We start from the raw sequence: 22,083 nt of genomic DNA, 5'->3' as shown, positions 1-22,083 counted from the left end.
AAATACTGGGAATATAACGTCGACGTACATCAAATTTTTGTTGACTTCAAACAAGCCTACGACAGTATAGAAGTTACGGCAAGTTCTCCAAGTCCACCCTTGCCTCAACATTTAGAACACCAACAGCGACGATGACGAAAAATTGCTGATAACGGCAATACAGCAAGCGTTCGGTTCTCTGAGTCAACACGAGCGGGTACACCATACGACACCAACATGTACCAACATGTTTCGATATCTAACAAAACATCAGTCACCATCAACTATGGGTTCTTACGGGCGATAATCAACGGGTCCTTCGTTCACAATAGATAAGATAAACCGGTACATAGAAATAAGGAAATCAGGAACAAAATGTAAGAAAATAAACTAGTCTTATCCTAACAGTCGAACCGTGCGTTTCGATCGGCATTTCCCATTAAAAGAAACGTAACTTAGATAGAAACAGCCTATATACTGTTCTAGCCGAGTTTGGTATTCCCAGCAAATTAATCAGAACGATTCAGCTTTGTCTGCACGATACCTCGGCATGCATTTGAATCAACGGAGAATTATCAAAGAGCTTTCCGACAGATAGCGGACTGAAACAGGGAGATGGGCTTTCTTCTATATTATTCAATCTTGCCCTGGAACGAGTGATCCGCATGATTCCAGTGGATACAAAAGGGACACTGCACTAAATTATCAGACCATGAACCAGTAATTTTCAACATAAACCACACAATCACAATAAAAAAACCGACGAAAAAGATTTATGACTACAGCTCAGCAAACTGGAAACAGTTCAGAAAATGCATAAACAGCGAAGTAAATATTCAAAACATGAACCACCTTACATTAGATACCACTCAGAAAATAGACCGAACGATAAACGAGCTCACAACAACAATTCAAAGCGCCCACAAAGCATCAATACCACTCATCACACCTGGACAGTATAACATCAAACTCCCAGAAAATATAAAACAAATGATCAAAGTCAAAAACATGTTCAGAAGAATAAGGCAACGAAACCGAAGAAACAAACTAGCAAACTCATGCTTCAGTTCACTGGAAAAAATGATCAAAGAAAAAACAAATATAATACGAAACGAAAACTGGGACAAAACACTATCCAACATCAACACCAAACATAACAACAACAAAACCCTATGGAAGATAGTCAAAAATTTAAAAAACCAAAAACAAACAATCCCGCCTTTAAAAGTGAACGGAAATCTCCTAATGAGTTCAGAAGAAAAATGTGAGGCTATAAGCTCCCACTTTAAACACTCTCATAAAATAACATCGAATACAAAGAGCATCATGGAGAAAACAGTGAACGAAGCGGCCCAAAGTTCCGAAAATTCATACCAAGAAACACTTCCCCCAATCCTACTGATCAAACCAATCGAAATCAAAAGGATTATAAAACAACTAAAAACCAAAAAATCCACCGGTTTAGACAATATTAACAACAAAAGTATCAAAAATCTACCCAACAAAGCCATAATACAAATCGCACATATTTTCAACGCCTGTCTAAACTTAGGGTACTTCCCAAACGCATGGAAACACGCAAAAATCGTTCCAATCCCTAAGCCAGGTAAAGAACACAGCCTCCCCGAAAACTATAGACCCATCAGCCTGCTCAGCTGCCTGGGAAAAATTCTGGAAAAAAGTATAGCAAACAGAATAGACAAACACACAAGCGATAACCACATAATCCAACCCTACCAATTCGGCTTCCAAAAATCGTTGTCAACCACTCACCAACTCCACAGGTTGACAAACAATATACGGTCAAACAAAAATAACAAAAAATCTACCGGACTCGTCCTGCTGGACATCGAGAAAGCCTTCGACACTGTCTGGCAAGACGGGTTAATTTACAAACTGGTTACGCTAAAATACCCACAGAACATCGTTAAATTAGTAGAATCCTTCCTTAAAAATAGAAAAAACCAGGTTTTCATAGGAAACTCCTGCTCAAACATCTACACCCCAGATGCAGGGGTACCGCAGGGTAGTGTTCTCTCCCCACTACTTTTCAATATCTACATATCTGACATTCCAACACACAAAAAATGTTCACAATTTCTATATGCCGACGACTTAGCAATAAGCTCTTCAAGTACAATGCCCAAAACGATAGTCACCAATTTAAACAACAGCCTCCGGAAATATGAAAAATATTGTAAAACATGGAAAATCAAAATTAACGCCGACAAATCCGAGGCAATTTTCTTTACACGAAGAACTTGCTTGCGTCGCATTCCAACTGGCCACACAAAAATAAACAAAACAAACATCCCATGGAAAGAATCAGTCAAATACCTCGGATTTCACCTAAACAAGAAATTAACCTATAAAACACACTTCGAACACGTAATAGAAATATGCGAGAAACACCTAAAAATACTCTACAGCCTAATAAATAAGAGATCAAAACTAAATAAGAAAAACAAACTGTTACTGTACAAAACAATAATCCGCCCACCATCACTTATGCATCCCCCATATGGGCCACCAGCGCGAATACCTACAAACAAAGATTGCAAAGAATCCAAAACAAGTTCTTAAAAATTATACTAAATAAACCTCCATGGCATAGCACAGAAAAAATACATAAACTAGCAAAAATAGAAAAAATATCTCAACACACCCTAAAACTTAACAAAAAGTACTGGTCCGCTTGCTGTAGAAACCAAGAATTGAAATATCGTCTTCAGTGACACATGTAATTAGAAAGTAGTTTAAATAATGATAAATGTAAATAGTTTAGTTAGTAGGGTAGGCTTAGGTATGTAAGGTATAGGGAAAAAGTCTTAGACAGGTCCAATGGGCCCCTGTCAAAATTCAAGAAAAACACATCAAATACTAAGGTACACTAACGAACAACACCTGAAAAAGAATAGGTACAAAACTTTCTCAAAAATAATGTGGAGAGGCTTTAGCCGAGCCCATTCGGAAAACAACTTCGATGTATCACGAAATCAATTTCTCAATAAACGCAATTTTAGTAAAAAAAAAAACTGCACTAAATTGACACAAATAGTTGCTTTGCCCCCGCTGATAGAGTAGTCGGTAACGCTCTTCGCTGTCAGCGCAGCTGGCCAGGGTTCGAATCCCGGGACTGGTTGCGACTCAACCGGCCATGGTTTCGATTCCCGATACCGGCGCTGACAGAGGAGGGGGGTTGGCGCGGGACCAACAACCCCGCCCGTAAAAACGAAATGTTACGGATAGCAACACCCCAGGGATAATTGACATTAACATTGTCTCTGGTGCAGGCCAAGCGGCCCGCACAGCGGTTGTAGTGCCGAAGAAGAAGAAGAAGTTGCTATGCGAACGACATTTATATATGGTTTCGGTCACAACTGTTGGCCATAGAAACCTTTCTGAAACAGGACAGAGCTGCAGAACAGACAGGTCTCAAAATAAACAAGGAAAAAACAAAGGTCATGACACAGTCCTGACAGCGACAAAGACAAAACAACACAATTGCCGAACACAGTCTTGAGAATGTCGGAAATTTCGTGTTTCTCGGTATCAAACAGGCAGAGGAGGATACAAATAGCCAACCGGACATATTTTTCAATATTACCCATCATAAAGTCAAAGATAGTGCAGTGTCTGACAGGGCAAAATAAGACTATACAAGACCATAGTCCGCCCTGCATTGTGTTATGGACCGAAGAACTGGGTCCTAACCCAGTCCTAAGAAAACAGGTTAAATTCTTTTGAGAAAAAGATCCTCAGAAGAATCCTCGGCCCAGTAAAGAATGAAGAGTACTTGGGGATCAGGCATAATAGAGAAATCTATGAAAAGTTCGATGATCAAGAGGTGATAAAAAAACAAAAACTGCAATGGGCTGGACACATACGGATGAATGAGGCAAGGGTATCAAAGAAAACGCTATTGGGAACTGTGCACGGCCAGTCGGTAGGCCGAGAGCTCGATGGAAGGATAGCGTTCGCAAGGCCAGCGAAGACCTGCTCGGTGTAGGGACTGGACAGGCAGGGCTGCGTGCCGAGACAGCTGGAGAGACACGACACATGCGGCCATAGCCCGAATCGGTCGTTCGCGCCAACCATAGATAGATAGAGAAAAATATATGATTAGGACAAAAGGAAGATAGACGTAAGAAACTATCGTAAGAAAATAAAGTTAGTCTTATTTAGAACACCACCCAAGACACTTGTGAGACTCCACATAATGATATAAGTCCAACTTTGCGCAAATAGTTTAAAACTACTTAACGGTTAATATTAAATTAATGGTTAATTTAATGGCTCCTGAGCGGGGCTACGAGTACTAACATGCCAACCAACTTTGATTAATTCTGTGATTCTATTGACATTTTCAAGGATGAGTCTGCTTGTGCGAGGTGTGCCTTTAACGGCACTATAAACACCATGCACAATTTCAACGGTTTAGCTTGAATGTTCGCCTTTATGAAAAAAAAAACGGAAAAGCGTATTATCGAATTTTCTCTTTGGTGATCTCTTTGAATTGTTAATACCCTATAACTCCCATGTGCTGTCAATAGTGAGCCCCTACATCTCCCCTCGTCAACATGGCTTTATGCCCAAAAGATCCACCACCTCTAACCTCATGTCCCTTCTGTTGTACCTCTACCCTATCACCTCCGCTGGGGGACAAGTCGATATAGTATACACTGACTTCAGTGCAGCGTTCGACTCCATCCCTCACTCCCTCCTTGTTGCCAAACTTAATCGGCTTGGCATCAGCAACCCCTCCTATCCTGGTTCCAGTCCTTCCTATCCTATCGGACCTCCCGTGTTAGGGTCGGCGAGTGTCTCTCCGCTTCTATTCCCACTCCTTCTGGTGTCCTTCTCCTCTGCCCTTCATCCAGTTAATTTCCTTCTCTATGCCGATGATGTCAAATTCTGGCTTCCAATTGCATACCCTAATGATGCAATCTCCCTTCAACGTGCTATTGATGAGTTTGCCGATTGGAGTGCCTCGAACGGTCTCTCTCTATGTCCTCCTAAGTGCTGTGTAATTTCCTTCTGTGAGTCTAGCTCCAGACTTACTTGGAGCTATACTCTCCATGGCTCTCCTCTCCCAAGGGTGTCCACGATCAAGGATCTCGGTGTCCTACTCGATGACTCCCTCTCCTTTTCCCCTCAGGTGGATGCAGTCATGGCAAAAGCCAACAAAGCCCTCGGCTTTGTGACTCGCATGGCATCTGAGATCCGTGATCCCTGGTGTCTCAGGGCACTTTTCCGTTGCTGGGTCTGACCCATCCTTGAGTATGCATGTGTGGTGTGGTCCCCCGCCGGCAGCACTGCCATGAGCCGCCTTGAGGGGGTCCAGAGGAGGTTCACGAGGTGCGCCATCCGTCGCTTTGTTGGTGCTGCCTCCCCTGTCAGACCCCCTTATCGCATTCGCCGCCGTATGCTTCGCCTTCCCAGAGTTGAGGATCGCCTCACGATGGCCAAGGCGCTCTTTGTTGCTAATACCCTTCTCCAAAACATTGACACTCCTAATCTCCTCGCCTCTCTCCCTTTCTATGCACCATCCCGACATCTGCGGGATAGGTCGCTGTTCCTGATTCCCCCTCGCCGATCTCGCCACGGTCAGAACGATCCATTCCTGCGTGCCCTTTCGGCCTTCAACGAAGCGAGCAGCCTGTTCGACTTCAATGCCACCCTTTCACTCTTCCGTTCCCGTCTCCTTGCCTCCATTTTATAATCCCCTCCCTCCTCTTCCTCCTCTCCTCATTTTCCACATACCTTTCCTCTTTAGTCTGTAAGTATTTCTCTTTTCTCTTTTTTGTTTTTCTTCGTTCTTTGTTTCTCTCCTTTGAGCATTTGTTAAGCCTGAACGGCGAACATTTTGTAATAATAATAAATAATAATAATAATAATAATAATAATAATAATAACTCACAAACGAGAAAAACAATTTAAAAAATCAGTGACACCAAGAAACAGTGAAACCCTACCCAGAAAATAATAAATTTAATTTTAGCCAACCAAATACATTATCGTTTAAAGACCGTGCAAAAGAATCCCTTCGGTAGTCAATAAAAGTTAGCTTAAATATGCAATTTTTATGACTCTTTTGACATTAACAGATCACTTTTCGCAATCTACACAACCCAGAAGGTCAGCCCAGTATCTTCAGCGCTCGGCGTAACGACTGAATCCAGTGCCAATACTACAACAGGCCCCTGTTGCCGAGTGCTGGTTAATTGCTTGTTCCATCCCGCATACCAAATTCATCATATGCCCAGTGAACGAACCCTATCCATGTGGAGCCGAGTGAGACGATTCTGGCTGATCAAACAACATTTAACGATTAACACAAGAATCCCCCCTATTACAGAACTCGTACAGTCAATTCGAGTTAACTTCTCGTTCTCAATTGCCAAACTCGTTTGCCGGGATCACGGTTTTCAATTAGAGAAACTCCATGTGCTAAATGTGCTAAATGTGCTAAAATGTGCTACAAAGCTTAAATGTGAAAGCTTCTCAAGCTCTTTGAGCACGAACTGCCATTCTGGTGCATTATGGTAAACATTGCACACACAGACACACATACACAGATAGCAGTTCAGATCTACGTACGATTCTTGCTATTATATTTCTGAAATTTTTAGACGATTTCCGCGTTTCTGATGATTTCTACGTTCCCGATAGCGATAGTAACAGTGAACGAACTGAAAACACAAAAATTCATCGCAAAATATTGCTATGCAAATTTTACAAATTTAATTTTTCATGACCAAAATATAAACTATCTTTGAAAATATCATTACCTTTGCACGGCGCAGCATAAACAATACAAACTAATTGATAAAGTCAAAGACATACCGTATTTTCCGTGTATAACGCGCACCTTTTCCCCAATTTTTGGAGCTCTAAAATCTGGGTGCGCGTTATACAAGGGGAGTAAATTTTTTCTCTCCTCTAAACTTACAAATGTGCACTTTTAGGTACATATTTTATGGTATTATTGAATAAATTATGAAATGAAACATTTGTTAGGAATATGATTATCCATACAATATCGTCCATACAATACATTAAGTCATGGCAGGGAGTTAAAACAGAAGTTCTTGTGAAATCATTTAAAAAATGTGGCATCAGCAACGCTATGGGTGGATCTGAAGATGTCGCATTTTATGAGGACTCTTCAGAGAGTGACAATGAGGAGTACATTGAAGAGCAATAAGAGAATATCAATTTTTCAGACAGCAGTGAATCTGAGTTTGAAGATTATTACGAAATATAAAATACTAGTATGTCTTTTGCAATGTATACGCATTCTATCTTTAGTCTACTTTAGAATATTTAGAATAATGCGAGGTGCGTTCAAAAAGTTCCAAAATTTTTTTATTTACTCGAGTTACGTATGTTCGATTTTCTCGGCGTTAGGTTGCTATTTATATCACTCACTTATGGTGAAACATTCGGCCATTTTGAGTAATTAGTCAATTTTAAATAACTGTTTTACTGTGCGCGTGTCTTGGCCCATCGGTGATTTTTGTTTATTCCGAAAAATTGATGACAAAGAATTAGTATCAGATTTTGTGTAAAAAACGAAATTAAAAGCTCGGACGAAATTTAAATGTTGACTGTAGCTTATGGTGATGCTGTTAACACCAAAAGCAGCGCTTATCAATGGTTCAAACTTTTTTCAGAGGGCCTAGAAGATTTGGACGTCGAAAAGCCATGTTTGGTCGATTGTAAACAGTTTCGTTTACAGTTTCGCTTAATTGTTTCGCGTAAATACAAAATTGTCAGAATTTATTGAACGCCCCTCGTACATCATTATCATTGGGCATTTGTTGGATATCTGAAATATGTATGATAAAAACTTGTTTTCCATTTTTTTTCCCTTAAAATATGGGTGCGCGTTATACTCGGGTGCGCGTTATACACGAAAAAATGCGGTACTAACAGATCGGCTCTTACCGTAACAAAAAGTTGACGGATACCGGTTTGTCAAATTCGAGTATCCGAACCAGTTTCATAATGCGGTGACAAGTCGATCGTTCGACAAAAGAAGTTCACCCGTTTGAAAGCTCCCGTTACGAAAAGTTCCGCCTTCCCGTAACGGAAAGTCGACGACGCCGCGATAGCAAAATGAACTCTGATAAACTTTTGAGTGAATGCAGTAATCGAATTTGAGAATCGTAATAGGGCCCGATATCTGTATTACCATCTATCCAACAATATCTAGTGACAACAATATGTGCATGGACATTTACTTTTTTGATGGCTCAATTTTATCTTGTGTCCCTCTTTAGTGAAACACACGAAAAAGTGGATATTACCTTAAGCATAGTTCCTTTCCGTATGCTGTCAAGAAGCGCAGATCTTGAGTCTCTTTCATCTCTAACATCATTGCTCGGAATAGCCAGAGGTGACGTTTTGACTGATGGTAACGGTGGTGGTAGTGTTGGTCCTCCGATTGTAAGGGTTGGCGGCGGCGGCGGAGGAGGTGGAGGACTTGGAACAGCCAGAGGTTCCGTCACTGATAGTAGTTGTTGCAGCAACGGTGGAGGCCGCAATGGTGGAGTTCCGCTGAGCACCTTTGGCGGCGTTATAGGTGGCAAGGGGGGCAAAGAACGATGAGGAGGTGGTGGAGGTGGATTTCTCTGTCCATTCTGGAATTGGTTAGATAGCATGGTTGAATGTTAATTGGGTCAACTGGCTGCAAGATAGAAATGATCGGAAGCTGTTGTTCGATTTGGTATAAACCATTACCGGCGGAGGTGCGGGTGGCTTCTTACGACCGTTACTTTGTTCTGATTTTACCGTATCGAGTACGTTGTTCGTCTGGATAAAGTCGTATATGAATGCACACGTATCGCGATCTTTTAACTTTAAAAGTAAAAAAGACAAATGTGACCATACCGCACGGAGGAAATAAGAAAGAGAAACAATAAATAAATTAACATTACAGATTGAACGGCAAAATTGGAAAAGCTTGATCCTACTCACGTGCTGGTCTCGTACTCCAGCTTTCTCTAGAAATGGTTTCAGAGACTCCTCTTCACCGATTAGGTCGAATCCACTTTGGGGATCCCAACCGACGTGCGTTACATGCTTAAAGTTTGACGGTGATCCAATGTCCGATTTCTGTAACTTACCCATGCCCTTTGTTTTGCGTGGTTTTTGGTGAGGTTGGTTTACGAGATGAAGCTGTTGTTGCTGTTGAGTCGGATATTGCTGGACAGTCGGTAGCACACCCTGGCCCGTAACTAGAGCACGGAAAAATAAATCCACTATGTAAGCAAATAAAATATGCATTAATTTAATGTGACTTTTTGATGATGTACATACAAGGTTGCTTCATCCGATAGGTAACAGCCATATCTGAGTCAGGTAAGCCAGTGCTTCCGGTGATTCCTCCTTCATGTAGAAGAGGAGGCCTTACAGATTGAGGATCATTCCGATTACTGTTGCGTTTGTTGCGCTCTATGGGGAAAATCAAACATTGCCAGGAATAGTGTATCAAATCAATTGAATTATTTTGTGCCAGGCGTATAAGTAAAAAATATTGGGTTGATATTTAAGATGTTACTTTTTCTTCTTCTTTCTTTCTTGTTTAATGGTTGAACGTGCCCAGCAGTTTGCACTTAGCCTGGTTCAAAGTGCCGTTCCAAGGGGCCCGGCTCGTGCTTCTCTATGCCAGTCCGTTACGCCCAGTACAACTAGATCACACTGCACCCCGTCATTCATCTTGGGTTTTCAGGCGTCCTTACGGTTTGTTGCGCAACAGCACAGCGGGACTCTGTTACGCCTCGTCCACAGTATGAGTTATCTCTACAGGTTTTTTGATATGCTAGCGTCCACACTAGCAGCTTTTGGGCAAAAAATTCCATGAGCTCCAGTGAGTGAAATTACAGTTCGTTTGTTTATGCTTTGATTTTTCAGTTTCCTTTCCTTCTCCTTCTATTGCTATCTTTGTCAAAATCTGATCCGCTGTCGAAAAACCAGCCATATTTTTGGAAGGCAAAAAGAACTTGCTGAAATTTGGCTTCAACGTTCACATTAAAAAAATTTGTGAAATATTTCATGAACATTAGGCGCTCAAAAGCAACTCAAACTAACTCACGGAACTCTAGCAAAAGATTAATAGTTTCTTGGCCTGCCATACATTTTTGCTAAGTTTCGCATACTATGGACCCCGGGTTAGGTTTCATACGAGCTAGGTATCCAGCCGACCTCAGGCACTGCGTTTTGGCTGCGTCTTAGGCCATAACAACACCGTGTAGCCGCCATGATTCGCCGCAAGATTTCCGATGTTGTGTCTCCATTTTGTAGGACGAGTGCACCGAGATAGACGAACTGGTCGATCAGCCCGTACTGTTGGCCTTCATGTACTTTGTCTAGGATCTGTTGATGACGAGGCCAAGCATTGCTATTTCACTAGCTTTTTTCCTGAACACGTTGACGACCTTCGCATGCCGCCGTCCGACGATGTCCATATCGTCAGCGACGGCCAGGCGTTGGACCATGTTCGTTGCCAGGGTTCGCTGCGTTGGGATGTTGGACTGACTCATAACCCCTTCCAAGGCCAGGTTTTTAGAGTAGACAAAACAGAGCATCAACCTGTCTCAGCACCTCTCTCCTCCCCCTTGCCAAGTCAATGCGCTTAATTCGGTCGTACGCGTGCTTGAAGTCGATGAAGAGAATGTGTTCCCCGTTGTAGTATTAGACGCAAGTTCAATATTTGGTCCGCTGTGGAGTGGTTGCGTCTAAATCCACATTTGTAATCCTCAGTTACCGTCTCGACAGGCGGGATGCAGGGTTCTGGCTAGCACCTTGTAAGCTGTATTGAGAAGACAGATCCGAGAATAGTTTGCGCATTTTATCCCCTATTTTATGGATGGCGACGATCGCCCCCTCCAATAAACCTGCTGGTAGCTTTTCTTCTCTCCAAAATTGGCTGACCACCTGGTGCATTCCTTTCACCAGCTCAGAACCCCCATGTCCACCGCAACTCTGAAGCTATTTTGTCCGGTCTTGCTGCCTTGTTACTATTGACCTGTTGGGTGGCTTCCACGACTTCGTCGATCGCCAGTTCCTCGACCGTCCTCCCGTTGTCGAGAGTGAAGCTGTAGTCCAAATGCACGGTTTCTTCTGCGCCATCGTTTAGAAGTGTGTCAAAGTGTTTCTCATAGCGATTAAGGTCTTCCATTTATGAGGTCAGTAGGTTGCTATCCCGACCGCGACACATGTTTATGAGGCTCTAAAACCACGCCGTTGGTTGTTAATGCTTTTATAATATTTGCTTGACTGGTTCGCTTTGTTAAGCATCTCAAGATCAAGTAGCGTCGATTTCTGGGACTCTCGTTTCTTGCGGTGATTCACGTTTTTCTTCTTACATCTGAAAGCCGTATATCGATCATTGTTGCAGTATGTTGCAGTATTTTTACACGGGCCTGCTTTTCATGTCGGTGATTTCCACGCATTCATCATCAAACCAGTTTATAGTGTGTTGGCCTTTGGTAACTAAAGCAGCAGCTGCTGCTGGTTGCAGCTTCCATAATTATTGTGCCACTGTTTACCACTCCAGTGCATCACTGGCTCCTTGCTGTACATCATAGCTTTTCGCCAATGCTGCGCTCATACGCAGCCGCTACCTCTGGGTCCTCCCGTAGCCTGGTGACTGCTATCCGTCTGATTGTTTCCAGACGTCTCGTGCGTGACCGTGCCAGGCGTGCTCGGAGGGTTGCCACTACTAGGTATTTTTCCGCGTCCATATTAGCCTGTCAGGCCGTCATCACACCAATCACATCCGAGAAATGCCTGCAGCTAATCAGAAAGTGGTCAATCTGATTATCCGGAAGAGAGTTAATTGTGTGCTACCAAGTAGCCAGATGCCTGCGTTTGTGCTTGAAGAATGTACTTTTCATAACCATTTCTCGTTCCGTAGCGATGAAGATCAGTCTTTGCCCGTTATCGTTCAAGGTACTATACAGGTGGAATTTGCCGATGGTTGGTCGATAGTCTTCCTCCTTACTTACTTAGGCGTTGAGGTCTCCCAAAACGATCTTGGCGTCGTACTGGGGGCATTTGTCAAATAACTTGCCGTGTTCCTCATAATAGGCAGTCTTGTCCACGTCTTGGCCTCGTCGTGTATTCCGTGCGCTTTGGTAACATAGTACTTCTTGAACTGGCCCTTCATGTGCAACACACAGACGCTCATTGACCTTGCGAAAGTGTATTACCAAATGTTGACACTTTTGGTCTACTAAGAAAGCAGCCCTAAGTAACCGACGAGATATGCTACTGCTGTGAAAAACATTGTAACCGTGCATTTTGCAATTCAGTGCGTCTTTGATGAGCCCCGAATCCTTAATAGACGCGACTACCTTGTTCTTCACCAGCTCGTCTACCAGTGGTCGAAAACCACCGGCTTGATTGCCGGCTCATCTAATGTTCCATGTGCCAATTCTCAGGTCCTTAAGTCTTTTCCGAGTCGTTGCCGTTAGTCCAATCCGTGGTATTACATTTTGGTTATATGTCGTATTACATTTTGGTTATGTTTGCCTCCATATTGCTGCAGCTATGGTCCGGGTATGTAGCCTGGGGCATGAAAGTTATAGCGCCCAGGCTCGTTTAGACATTGACCGTTTCATAACTAGAAACGTTTCCAGGGGTCGCCTCAAGGAGGCTGCGTAATCGCTACACGTGGGTTCCATACTACCTAGTGAACAAAATTGAGTGCCCCAGCTCTTCTCACCATGGGATTTCCAGGGACAAACGAGGGACAAACCAGGGACAGAACAGGGACCGGTGTATTTCGTTCATACAAATTCCCATACTGAGAAGGCCTGATCCCTCGATGGCGGAATCTGGTCCTGCGAATTTATTTCTCGAAATTGCCCCTTTACTCCCTCTCTCCTATGTGCCCCCTCTCTTTCTTTCTCTCGTATTCCCTCCCTTCCGTTCGAGAAATAGAAATGCTTCGGGTTTCGGTTAAGTTCGGTTCGGTTCGGTTCGGGTTTCACTCTTCCCAATAGAGGTGGTGGGTAGCGGGTGGAGCTGCGTTGGTGGTGGGTAGTGCAATCCGCCGTCGTACACATTATCGGTGGCTCCAGGGGGTGTTGTTTTCGGTGTTCGATGCGTAGATCGTTTCGCGCGTAGTTTTTTTATGCATTTCACAAAGAAAGATAAGATAGTAAATTTTTGTTAGAATTTGTGCATTGCATTCCTGTAATTTTATCTTACCTTCTCCACAAACGTGACGAGACGACCGAAACGAGCAAAGTGAAAAGTTTTCAACATTATTTTACTGTGACTGAATACTGTCCACTAAACTTACCTGGATTATCTCTATCAGGAACAAACGTGATGGAAAGAGAAGCACTAGCACTTGGTACTTTGCACTTGGCACTTAGAAAATACAGAGACAGAGGGCTTCGTCCCGACTCCACAATTCCGTAATGTGTCTGACAGAATAGAAGTTAAAAACAGACTGCCGTTCTCTCAGAGACTTTGGGACATAGAATTTTGCATCGATCTCGCTATCTCTTTTTTATCTATTCCTTTTCTCTTCCCTCATACGTTCGTCTTCCACCTGCACCACGTACGCATCGCTTTTCGGCCAAAGCGCCTTTCCTCTCCATGTAATTCAAACCCACAAGCTGGCGCATGAAACCCCCTACTTTCGTGGTTTCTTCCACTCTTTTCCGCCACTACCCAGGACCGGACCCTCATGAGCCGGGCCCGCTCGTTGCAGTGAGCGTCGCGCTCGCCCTCTCTCGTCGTCGCAGGCAGCGGGGCGTTCGACCTCACTCGTCTCAGCCTTCCTCCGCCGCGTCACGGGCAGAGGGGCAGCTCAGGCTCTCAAAATTGTTCACTGGGTAAGATTTATTCCAGCTGGGTGCCCACTTCGACCATTGATCTTAAGATGTTGCTAGCAGAGTTAAATTCATTCCTCAGATTTAACATATACAATATACGTAGTCTCAATGATCGAAGACAAGACCATCCCATCGTCCAATGGGGTTGGATTGGGGAAAGCGTAATTTTTTTTTTTCACGGTAGACAGCTTTAGTGATCGATATCTCGAGAAGAATCGATCGAACAGCTTCAAATTTATGTTCGTTTTAAACCTGACACTTAACAGTTTACAGTAGGTGTAGGTGTAGGTGTGTTAACAGTTTTCAGACGATCGGGCTTCTTGATGACGTATTTGTTCAGATTCCCTTTCCGCTTCCTGTTACTCTGTTCCAAATGAAAGGGCTTCCCGGTGATGTATCCGATTGGCTTTCCTTCCCGCTTTCCGTTGCATACATGGCAAAACTCGCAGCAGCTAAATTTGACTCGTTTGAACACTTTTCGAATTTTGGTGAAATTTTCCCAAACTTTGTATGGGAGCACCATTTATTAAGTGGCGAGTGGCTTCAAACATTCACCAGACCATTTCCCAAAACATCCCACCTGCAGAATTTGGTTCGATTTGTTCGAAAACAACCCGAATTATGCTGAATTTTTCGTTAAGTTTATATGGGAGCCCTCTCTCCCGGGAGGTGTGAAATGTACTTTTTGTATCATATGATCCTAATTGAAATTTAGAAGCCTGTAGCAGTCCGTTGCTATCTCTCTCTATCTCATTCTCTCTCGCTTTCTCTTTCTCTTTCTCTTTTTCTTTCTCTCTTCTTCTCTTTCCCACCTTCAAAAATTAAACGCAAACTATGCAGTTCCCTCAACATCACACTGAGGAATGACGGATCACCACCCCTCATTTCATTTTCATTTTTTCTCATTTTCTCATTTCATTTCATTTCAAGTGGAAGAAGGAAGGAAAAGGCTTTTAAGTGAAACCAATCGATTAAGAGAACACCTAAACCTAAGAAACGATACCCATATTGCCCTAGGCAGTATTTTAAGGATTGGAGTTGTATGGGGACCACCCCTTGTCGTCCTGCAAGGACCAAATATTGTCACATTGTTCCTCAGGTGACCATCAACTATTGTGCCAGATTTGATAAAAATCGATACACAACTTGTGAAGTAATATTGTTTTTAACAGTTAGCTGTTAGGGAGGGGAAAGAGTGGTGTTGAGCGCGATCGCAATCAACCAAAATGTTTTCAGCACGGTTTCGGTAATTCCTATATTTTATTTACTGTAGTCGATTGTTAAAACATTACTCGTTTTGGCCGGTCTCTGATCGCAACTGGTGGTTTTCGTCTGGTTCTGTTACCTTTAGGCGTCGTTTCGTGCCTCGGTCGTCGACCCGCTCTCCCGGTCAACACTCGACCTTCGGCGTTCGATCCACGACGCTCGCACCTGTTTATTTATCTAGGTTGAGTTGACAGCGGTAACGAGAACCCAACTGTTATACACAAAGAGGGTAGTGAGGGGTTTCTAACCATCACCTTCTTCAAAAATTTTACGCAATGAAACCAATCGAGTTAGAGACCACCAAAACCTAAGAAACGATACCCATTATTGGCCTAGGATGTATTTTAAGGATTGGGGTTGTATTGGGACCACCCCTTCCCCTCGTCCTAGCATCATCAACCATCAACTATTGTGCAAGTTTTGATGAAATTCGATTTAAAACTTGTGGAGTAATTAATGTTTTTAAAAGTTAGTTGTTAAGGAGGGGACTCCCCGGCCCTGTATACCCTGTCCCCTAAAACACCTGTATACCAAATTTCAAAGAAGAGAAAAAGATGGAAGTATATATGAATAGAATATATAGATATAGAAGAAGAGAAAAAGATAGAAGAAGAGAATAAAATAATACAATATAGAAGAAGAGAAAAAGATGAGGAGAAGAAAACTGTACCCATCAAAAGCCAATTGGCAAACTACTATGTAAACAACCAAATCAAGCAAGCGAAATTCCTAATACTGTTGTTCCTGGTAGAGATAGGTTTTGATTTTTGCCGCATTCTTCGGGCTGTTAGTGTGTTGCGATGCTTCAAATGTGGGAGATTTGGGCAAAAGACAACGTATAGAAATGAGGAAGCCTGTTCCAAATGCGGTGATGAACATAGAACATCGCTTTACATACATCTGGGCAATTGAAGTGTGTGAACTGCGATGAGGACAACAGCCTGAAACTTTCGAAGGTCGACGTGCAGCATGCTGCAAATAGCATAGAGTAGCCAAGATTCGAGGCATAGTGGAAAAAACCAAAGAAGTCATGGTAGTAGCAAGTAGGGGTGGATGGATCGTCGGCAATGTGAGATTTTGAACCTCAATATAGCAGGGCTGTCCACCAACTATGTGTTGCTGCGAGACAACGTATTTTGAAAAACGTGAGCTAACCAATTCGCATAACTAGGGTTAGCAGAAACTTGGTTTACCATGTTGACTGCAACATAGAAGCTATTCCGGTACGGACGTCCTCGACTATCATGATATCAGATCAAGAGACAATAGGTATCAGAATCAGTCGGGGATGCCCTGGTATAGGTCACAGATGTGGCGTATGCTTATCCAGCTACTCCAAAAAATCACTTTATAAAATAGTTGTGGATTGTTTGCAGGTGTTTGAAATTGGTTTGAGTGACAAATCCAAACTCCTGTGGGAAGTACTGGAAAATGATTTGGAAAGTTTTTCCATACTACGATCGGTACCAGGATGCACCTTTATCAGATGGCACAACACAGAACATGTTAAGCTAAAAAAAAGGATCAGGTAAATAATAAGGTAGTAGAGTTTGGTATTCCCAGCAAACTGATCAGAATGATCCAGCTTTGTCTGCACGACACCTTGGCTTGCATCCGAATTAATGGAGAATTATCGACGAGCTTTCCGACAAATAGCGGGCTGAAACAGGGAGATGGGCTCTCTCCTATATTGTTCAATCTTGCCCTGGAACGAGTGATCCGCATGATTCCAGTGGACACAAAGGGGACACTCTGCACTAAATTGACACAGATAGTTGCATATGCGGACGACATTAATATCATGTCTCGATCACAACGGTTGGCCACAGAGACCTTTCTGCAACTGGACAGAGCTGCAGAACAGGTACGGCTAAAAATAAACATGGATAAAACAAAGGTCATGACACAGTCCCGCAGACAGCGCCCCCAGAGACAAAACAATACATCTACCGATCACAATCTTGAGAATGTCGGAAACTTCGTGTACCTTGGGACCAACTTGGCAGAGGATGGTAGTGAGGAGGGCGAGATAAGTCGGAGGATCCAAACAGCCAACCGGACATATTTCTCAGTGTTGCCCATAATAAAATCCAAGATAATACACAGGCAAGCCAAGCTGAGACTGTACAGGACAATAATCCGCCCTGTCCTGTGTTACGGATCAGAAAACTGGGTCCTAACTCAGGCCCAAGAAAACAGGATAAATGCATTCGAACAGAAGAATCCTAGGCCCAATAAAGGATGGAGAGTATTGGAGGACCAGATATAATAGTGAAATTTACGAAGCATATGAGGATCCGGAAGTCGCGGCGATCATAAAAAAGCAAAAACTGCAATGGGCGGGGCACATCGTGAGAATGAACGAGACAAGGATCCCAAAAAAGACGCTATTGGGAACGGTGCACGGCATGAGGCCAGTCGGTAGGCCGAGAGCTCGATGGGAGGATAGCGTCCGTAAGGCCAGCGAGGACCTGCTCGGTGTAGGAGACTGGAGAGGCAGAGCAGCTTGTCGAGATAGCTGGAGAGACAGTATACAAGCGGCCATAGCCCGAATCGGGCGTTCGCGCCATCTATAGATAGGTAAATAATAAGTTAAGTCGTCAGAACCAACATTTTCGAAAACTGGTATTTTTATACTGTTTTGAGAAATGAATAGAATTATCTCGCTATAACCGCCGAGCGAACTTGATCTGCTTGGCCTTCCACCGCACGCGGTCGAGAGCCTTCGTCCACCACATTTGGATAGTGGCCTATCTCGCGTCCCAGTCGACGCAATCTCGCCATGTCAAACGGGGCCTAACACGCCCCCTCTGACCCTCTGGACGGCCTAAGAGGACTTTACGGGCTATTTCGTCGTCCGCCATTATCATGGCGATATTCTGGCGAGTCACATACACTGCACGACAGAGAGGTAGTCGTACTGTGGCAGATCTACCAGATCTACCAAACAGTAACACAACCATCTGGAACACATAATTTAGCAACAGCCGATATCTACCAAATTCACCAAACACAAACATCTGCAAACGATAAATCACAGTACAAGTCATTGCATACCAGGCAGCCAAAAGGGAAACCGTTGCTTAAGCCAAAGGCGCGGGATGCAACCCAAGGGCCCAAGTTAAGTAGGGACCCGGAATGGGTCAGCCTTCAGCAAAAAGAGCACGATAGGAAAGACCGTAACCACGTCGGTCATAACGCATAAATTAAACAAACTTAACCCAAAGCAAGAAATGTGACGCGTAAGCGGACACCGCGCATCGAACGATGTTCAATGAGGGCTAAACCCAAAAACTAGTAACATGCGTCAGTAGTCATGCCAGAGCGTCTCCCAAGTCCACACCGACCATCACCATCTCCAACTCCACCGGCCGACCGGCAGCTCAGATGCCTTCAAAGACGGGAGGAAACCCCTCACCACCACCAGCCAACGTACCCCGCACTCCGCCAGCACTGCCGGCGGCGGCCCCACCACCACCACTACGCGACCACTCAGCTCAGATGCCTCTCAAGTCACCGCTACTGCCCAGGGGAATCCCCTCACCAACACTCGCCAACGCTCCGCGCATTCTTCCAGCACTGCCGGCGTCGGCTCATCCACTACCACTACTAACCGGTACCGGACTTGGCGCTACACGTACTCTCCGAACGGTACCGCAAGAACAGCCAAAATTCTGGCTGTACATCACCCGCATCGATCCATCGGTGACTACTGAGGAAGTGGAAGCCCTCGTGAAGGAGCAACTGGGCAGTGACAAGATCTCTGTCATCCGGTTGCTGGCCAAGGACCGTGACACCAGCACTCTCTCCTTTGTCTCGTTCAAAGTAGGGATGTCGCTAACTCTCCGTGACAAGGCCCTCTCCCCAGCCACCTGGCCCGCTGGACTCGCCTTCCGTGACTTCTGCGACTACGGTTCTGCCGTGGAAGATGCTCGGGATCGGTCTCCGGGTCCAAGTTCACGGCCGCGACAGTCTGCCACTCTGGCCCAAGAGTGACTATCCATCCAGATCTCAACTCTGAATCCGCTGGCCGACACCTTTACCACCGCACGTCATATATCACCACACACCGCCGACACGCCGATCACTCACTCCATTTCGCTGCCACCGACACAGTGTCCCATGCCTTCCACCACCACTACTCCTGTACGTACTTCATCGCTTCAACCCGACTCGTGTCCTCGACTGTCCTCGACTCGCGGCAATGTCGCTGCTCCACGTGCTCTGATCATGTACTACCAGAATGTCAGAGGGCTCCGCACGAAATTAACGGACTTCCGCTTGGCAGTTCCTTCGGGCGGCTCCGACATCATTATTCTCACCGAGACATGGCTCACCGCGGACATCCCTTCCTCACTAGTGTTCGACGACTCCTTTTCGGTCTACCGTTGCGATCGCGCTGCCAGTAACAGCACTCGCTCCCGTGGTGGGGGGACACTCATTGCCTGTGCTGCTCACCTGCGCTCGTCCTCTGTGTGCCTCACTGACTCGTCACTCGAGCTTGTATGGGTGCGCATCCGGACCGGCTCGCGCTCGATCATCATCGGGGCCGTCTATATCCCTCCCGATCGCAGTTCATCTGGACACCACCACGAGCGGCTCACTGAGTGCGTCGGCCGAATCGCTGAGCGCCTGGGCCCGAACGACAACTTGCTGCTACTCGGTGACTTCAACCTTCCGCTCATCACATGGTCACCCGCCGGTCCATCCTACGTCCCATCCGGTGCCAGCGCCTCGTCAACCTCATTCCTCGACGGCCTGGCAGTAACGGTCTACGACAAATCTCCGGCATCCACAACAAGCATGACCGGCAGCTAGATCTTATCTTCGTGGATTTTGATGTCTTCGCCGAGCGCGTGACCGTTCAGGCCGCGGCCGTCCTACTAGTTCCCGAGGACGACTATCATCCTGCACTTTCGCTGTCCATTTGGCAACCGCCCAGAAGACCGAGGGCTCCGGTCCGGTCCTCAGCTCCTGGCGGTGCTCGAATGCTGAACTTCGCAGGGTGCGACTTCGCGAAGCTCAACCACCTGGTGATGGACCACGACTGGTCGTTCATCGACTCGTCCGTCTCCATCGATGTTGCTGTGGACACGTTTTCCGCTACTCTGCAATCCATGCTCCCCTCCTGTTGCCCTCCTCTCCTTCTCTCCCCTAAACCTCCCTGGTCGGACAGGCACCTGCGCGCACTGAGGACGGATGTGAGACGCGCCTGCCGCCTCTATAGCATGCACCGCTCTGCATACCACAAGCGGCTGTTTAAGTACGCATCTCAGGCCTACCGCGGCTATAATCGTGCACGCTACTTCGCGTATATATCACGCCTGCAGTCCAGGCTATCAGTGGACCCCAGATCCTTCTGGCGTTTCGCTAAATCTCGGCGGGGCTCCTCGAACTCCCCCACCTCCCTCTCCCTAGGCAGCGTTACGGCCACTTCCCCGGATGGCGTGTGCGACCTCTTCGCCAGGCACTTCTCGGGATTGTTTGTCGAACCTGCCACTTCCTCTCTATGCCTCACTACCCGACTAGTTCATACCCCCCGTGACTCCCTCTCCATCGACGCAGTACCCATCTCGGAGGACAGCGTCTTGGCAGCACTCGCTAATCTGAAGCTCTCCCACTCCCCAGGTCCGGACGGTATTCCTTCCTCTGTGCTTAAGGGTTGTATGCATTCCCTCGCCCCAGTCCTGGTTCAGCTCTTCTGCAGATCTCTGCAGGAAGGGTCGTTCCCGCGGGGCTGGAGGTCTGCGTGGCTCATCCCGATACACAAGAAAGGTTGCCGTCAAACCGCTTCTAATTACCGTGGTATTTCCCTCCTCTGTGCCATCTCCAAAATCCTGGAATCAGTCGTTCACTCTTACCTTCTACCTCTCGTTTCCTTATCTATCGCTGTAGACCAACATGGCTTTATGCCTAGGCGGTCTACAGTGACTAACCTCATGTCCCTCATGCAACGCATCTACCCTGCTACTGCCTCCGGCTCACAGGTGGATGTGGTCTACACGGACTTTAGTGCCGCGTTCGACTGCATCTCACATAGTTTGTTGGTCGCTAAGCTACGGCAGATGGGTTTGCGTGATCCTCTCCTCTCCTGGTTCCAATCATTCCTTTCCGGACGTTCCTTCTGTGTAAAAACCCCATCTTCCACCTCTCCCTCGTTCTCTATCCCCTCCGGGGTTCCTCAAGGCAGCGTCCTGAGTCCCCTCCTCTTTTCATTGTTCATGAACGACTGTTCCGCCGTACTTCCTCCCGAAGGCTACTTAATGTACGCCGACGACGTCAAGTTCTTTCTCCCTGTTTCCAACCTTGACGACGCCCGTTCCCTCCAAAGAGCTATTGATGAATTCGCAGCGTGGTGTTCGTCCAACGGCCTCCGCTTGTCCCCGAACAAGTGCTGCGTCATCTCCTTCTCGCGCCTCAGCTCCCCGCTATCCTGGGATTATTCCCTGCTCAGCACTCCCCTTCCTCGAGTATCCAAGGTGATGGACCTCGGCGTGTGCCTCGATAGCACGCTATCTTTTACGCCACAGATCGAGGCCACTGTGGCTAAAGCCAACAAGACCCTCGGCCTCATTGGTCGTATGTCTCCTGACATACGCGACCCGTGGTGCCTGAGGGCGCTTTTCTGCTGCTGGGTCCGCCCTGTCCTCGAATACGCTTGTGTTGTCTGGTCCCCCGCGTCGCCTTCCTCTATGGATAGGTTAGAGAAGGTGCAACGGCGGTTTACCAGGCTTGCTATTCGTAGGCTCCTGGGTTCCTCTGTTTCCACCCTGCCCCCATACGACACTCGCTGTCGCTTTCGCTCCCTACTTTCGTCACTCCAATTCTATGCTCCATCCCGCCGCCTCCGCGACAGACCCCCGTTCCTCATTCCTCCCCGCCGATCTCACTTCGGAACAGTTGACCCATTCCTGCGTGCGATCGGGTCCTTCAATGCCGCAAGCCCCCTGTTCGACTTCCACCTCCCCATTTCTTCCTTCCG

The 22,083-nt window shown here is 45.8% G+C and overlaps 1 protein-coding gene across 1 annotated transcript in view; it reads right to left on the bottom strand.

Annotated features, from left to right (window-relative positions):
- Positions 1 to 22,083, bottom strand: part of LOC131214165 (actin nucleation-promoting factor WASL) — a 68,358-nt gene that overhangs the window by 6,156 nt on the left and 40,119 nt on the right. The window contains exons 6-9 of the mRNA XM_058208547.1: positions 9,304 to 9,438; positions 8,962 to 9,221; positions 8,725 to 8,841; positions 8,292 to 8,624 (exon numbers count right to left, since the gene is read on the bottom strand). Of these exons, the coding sequence (XP_058064530.1) occupies positions 8,292 to 8,624; positions 8,725 to 8,841; positions 8,962 to 9,221; positions 9,304 to 9,438 (845 nt within the window). The remainder of the gene's footprint in view (positions 1 to 8,291; positions 8,625 to 8,724; positions 8,842 to 8,961; positions 9,222 to 9,303; positions 9,439 to 22,083) is intronic.

The sequence above is a fragment of the Anopheles bellator genome, assembly GCF_943735745.2.
Source record: "Anopheles bellator chromosome X unlocalized genomic scaffold, idAnoBellAS_SP24_06.2 X_unloc_4, whole genome shotgun sequence".
NCBI classification, from domain to species: Eukaryota; Metazoa; Arthropoda; class Insecta; order Diptera; family Culicidae; genus Anopheles; species Anopheles bellator.
Note: the sequence above shows the minus strand (reverse complement) of the source record. Positions and strands in the feature narration are given on the sequence as shown.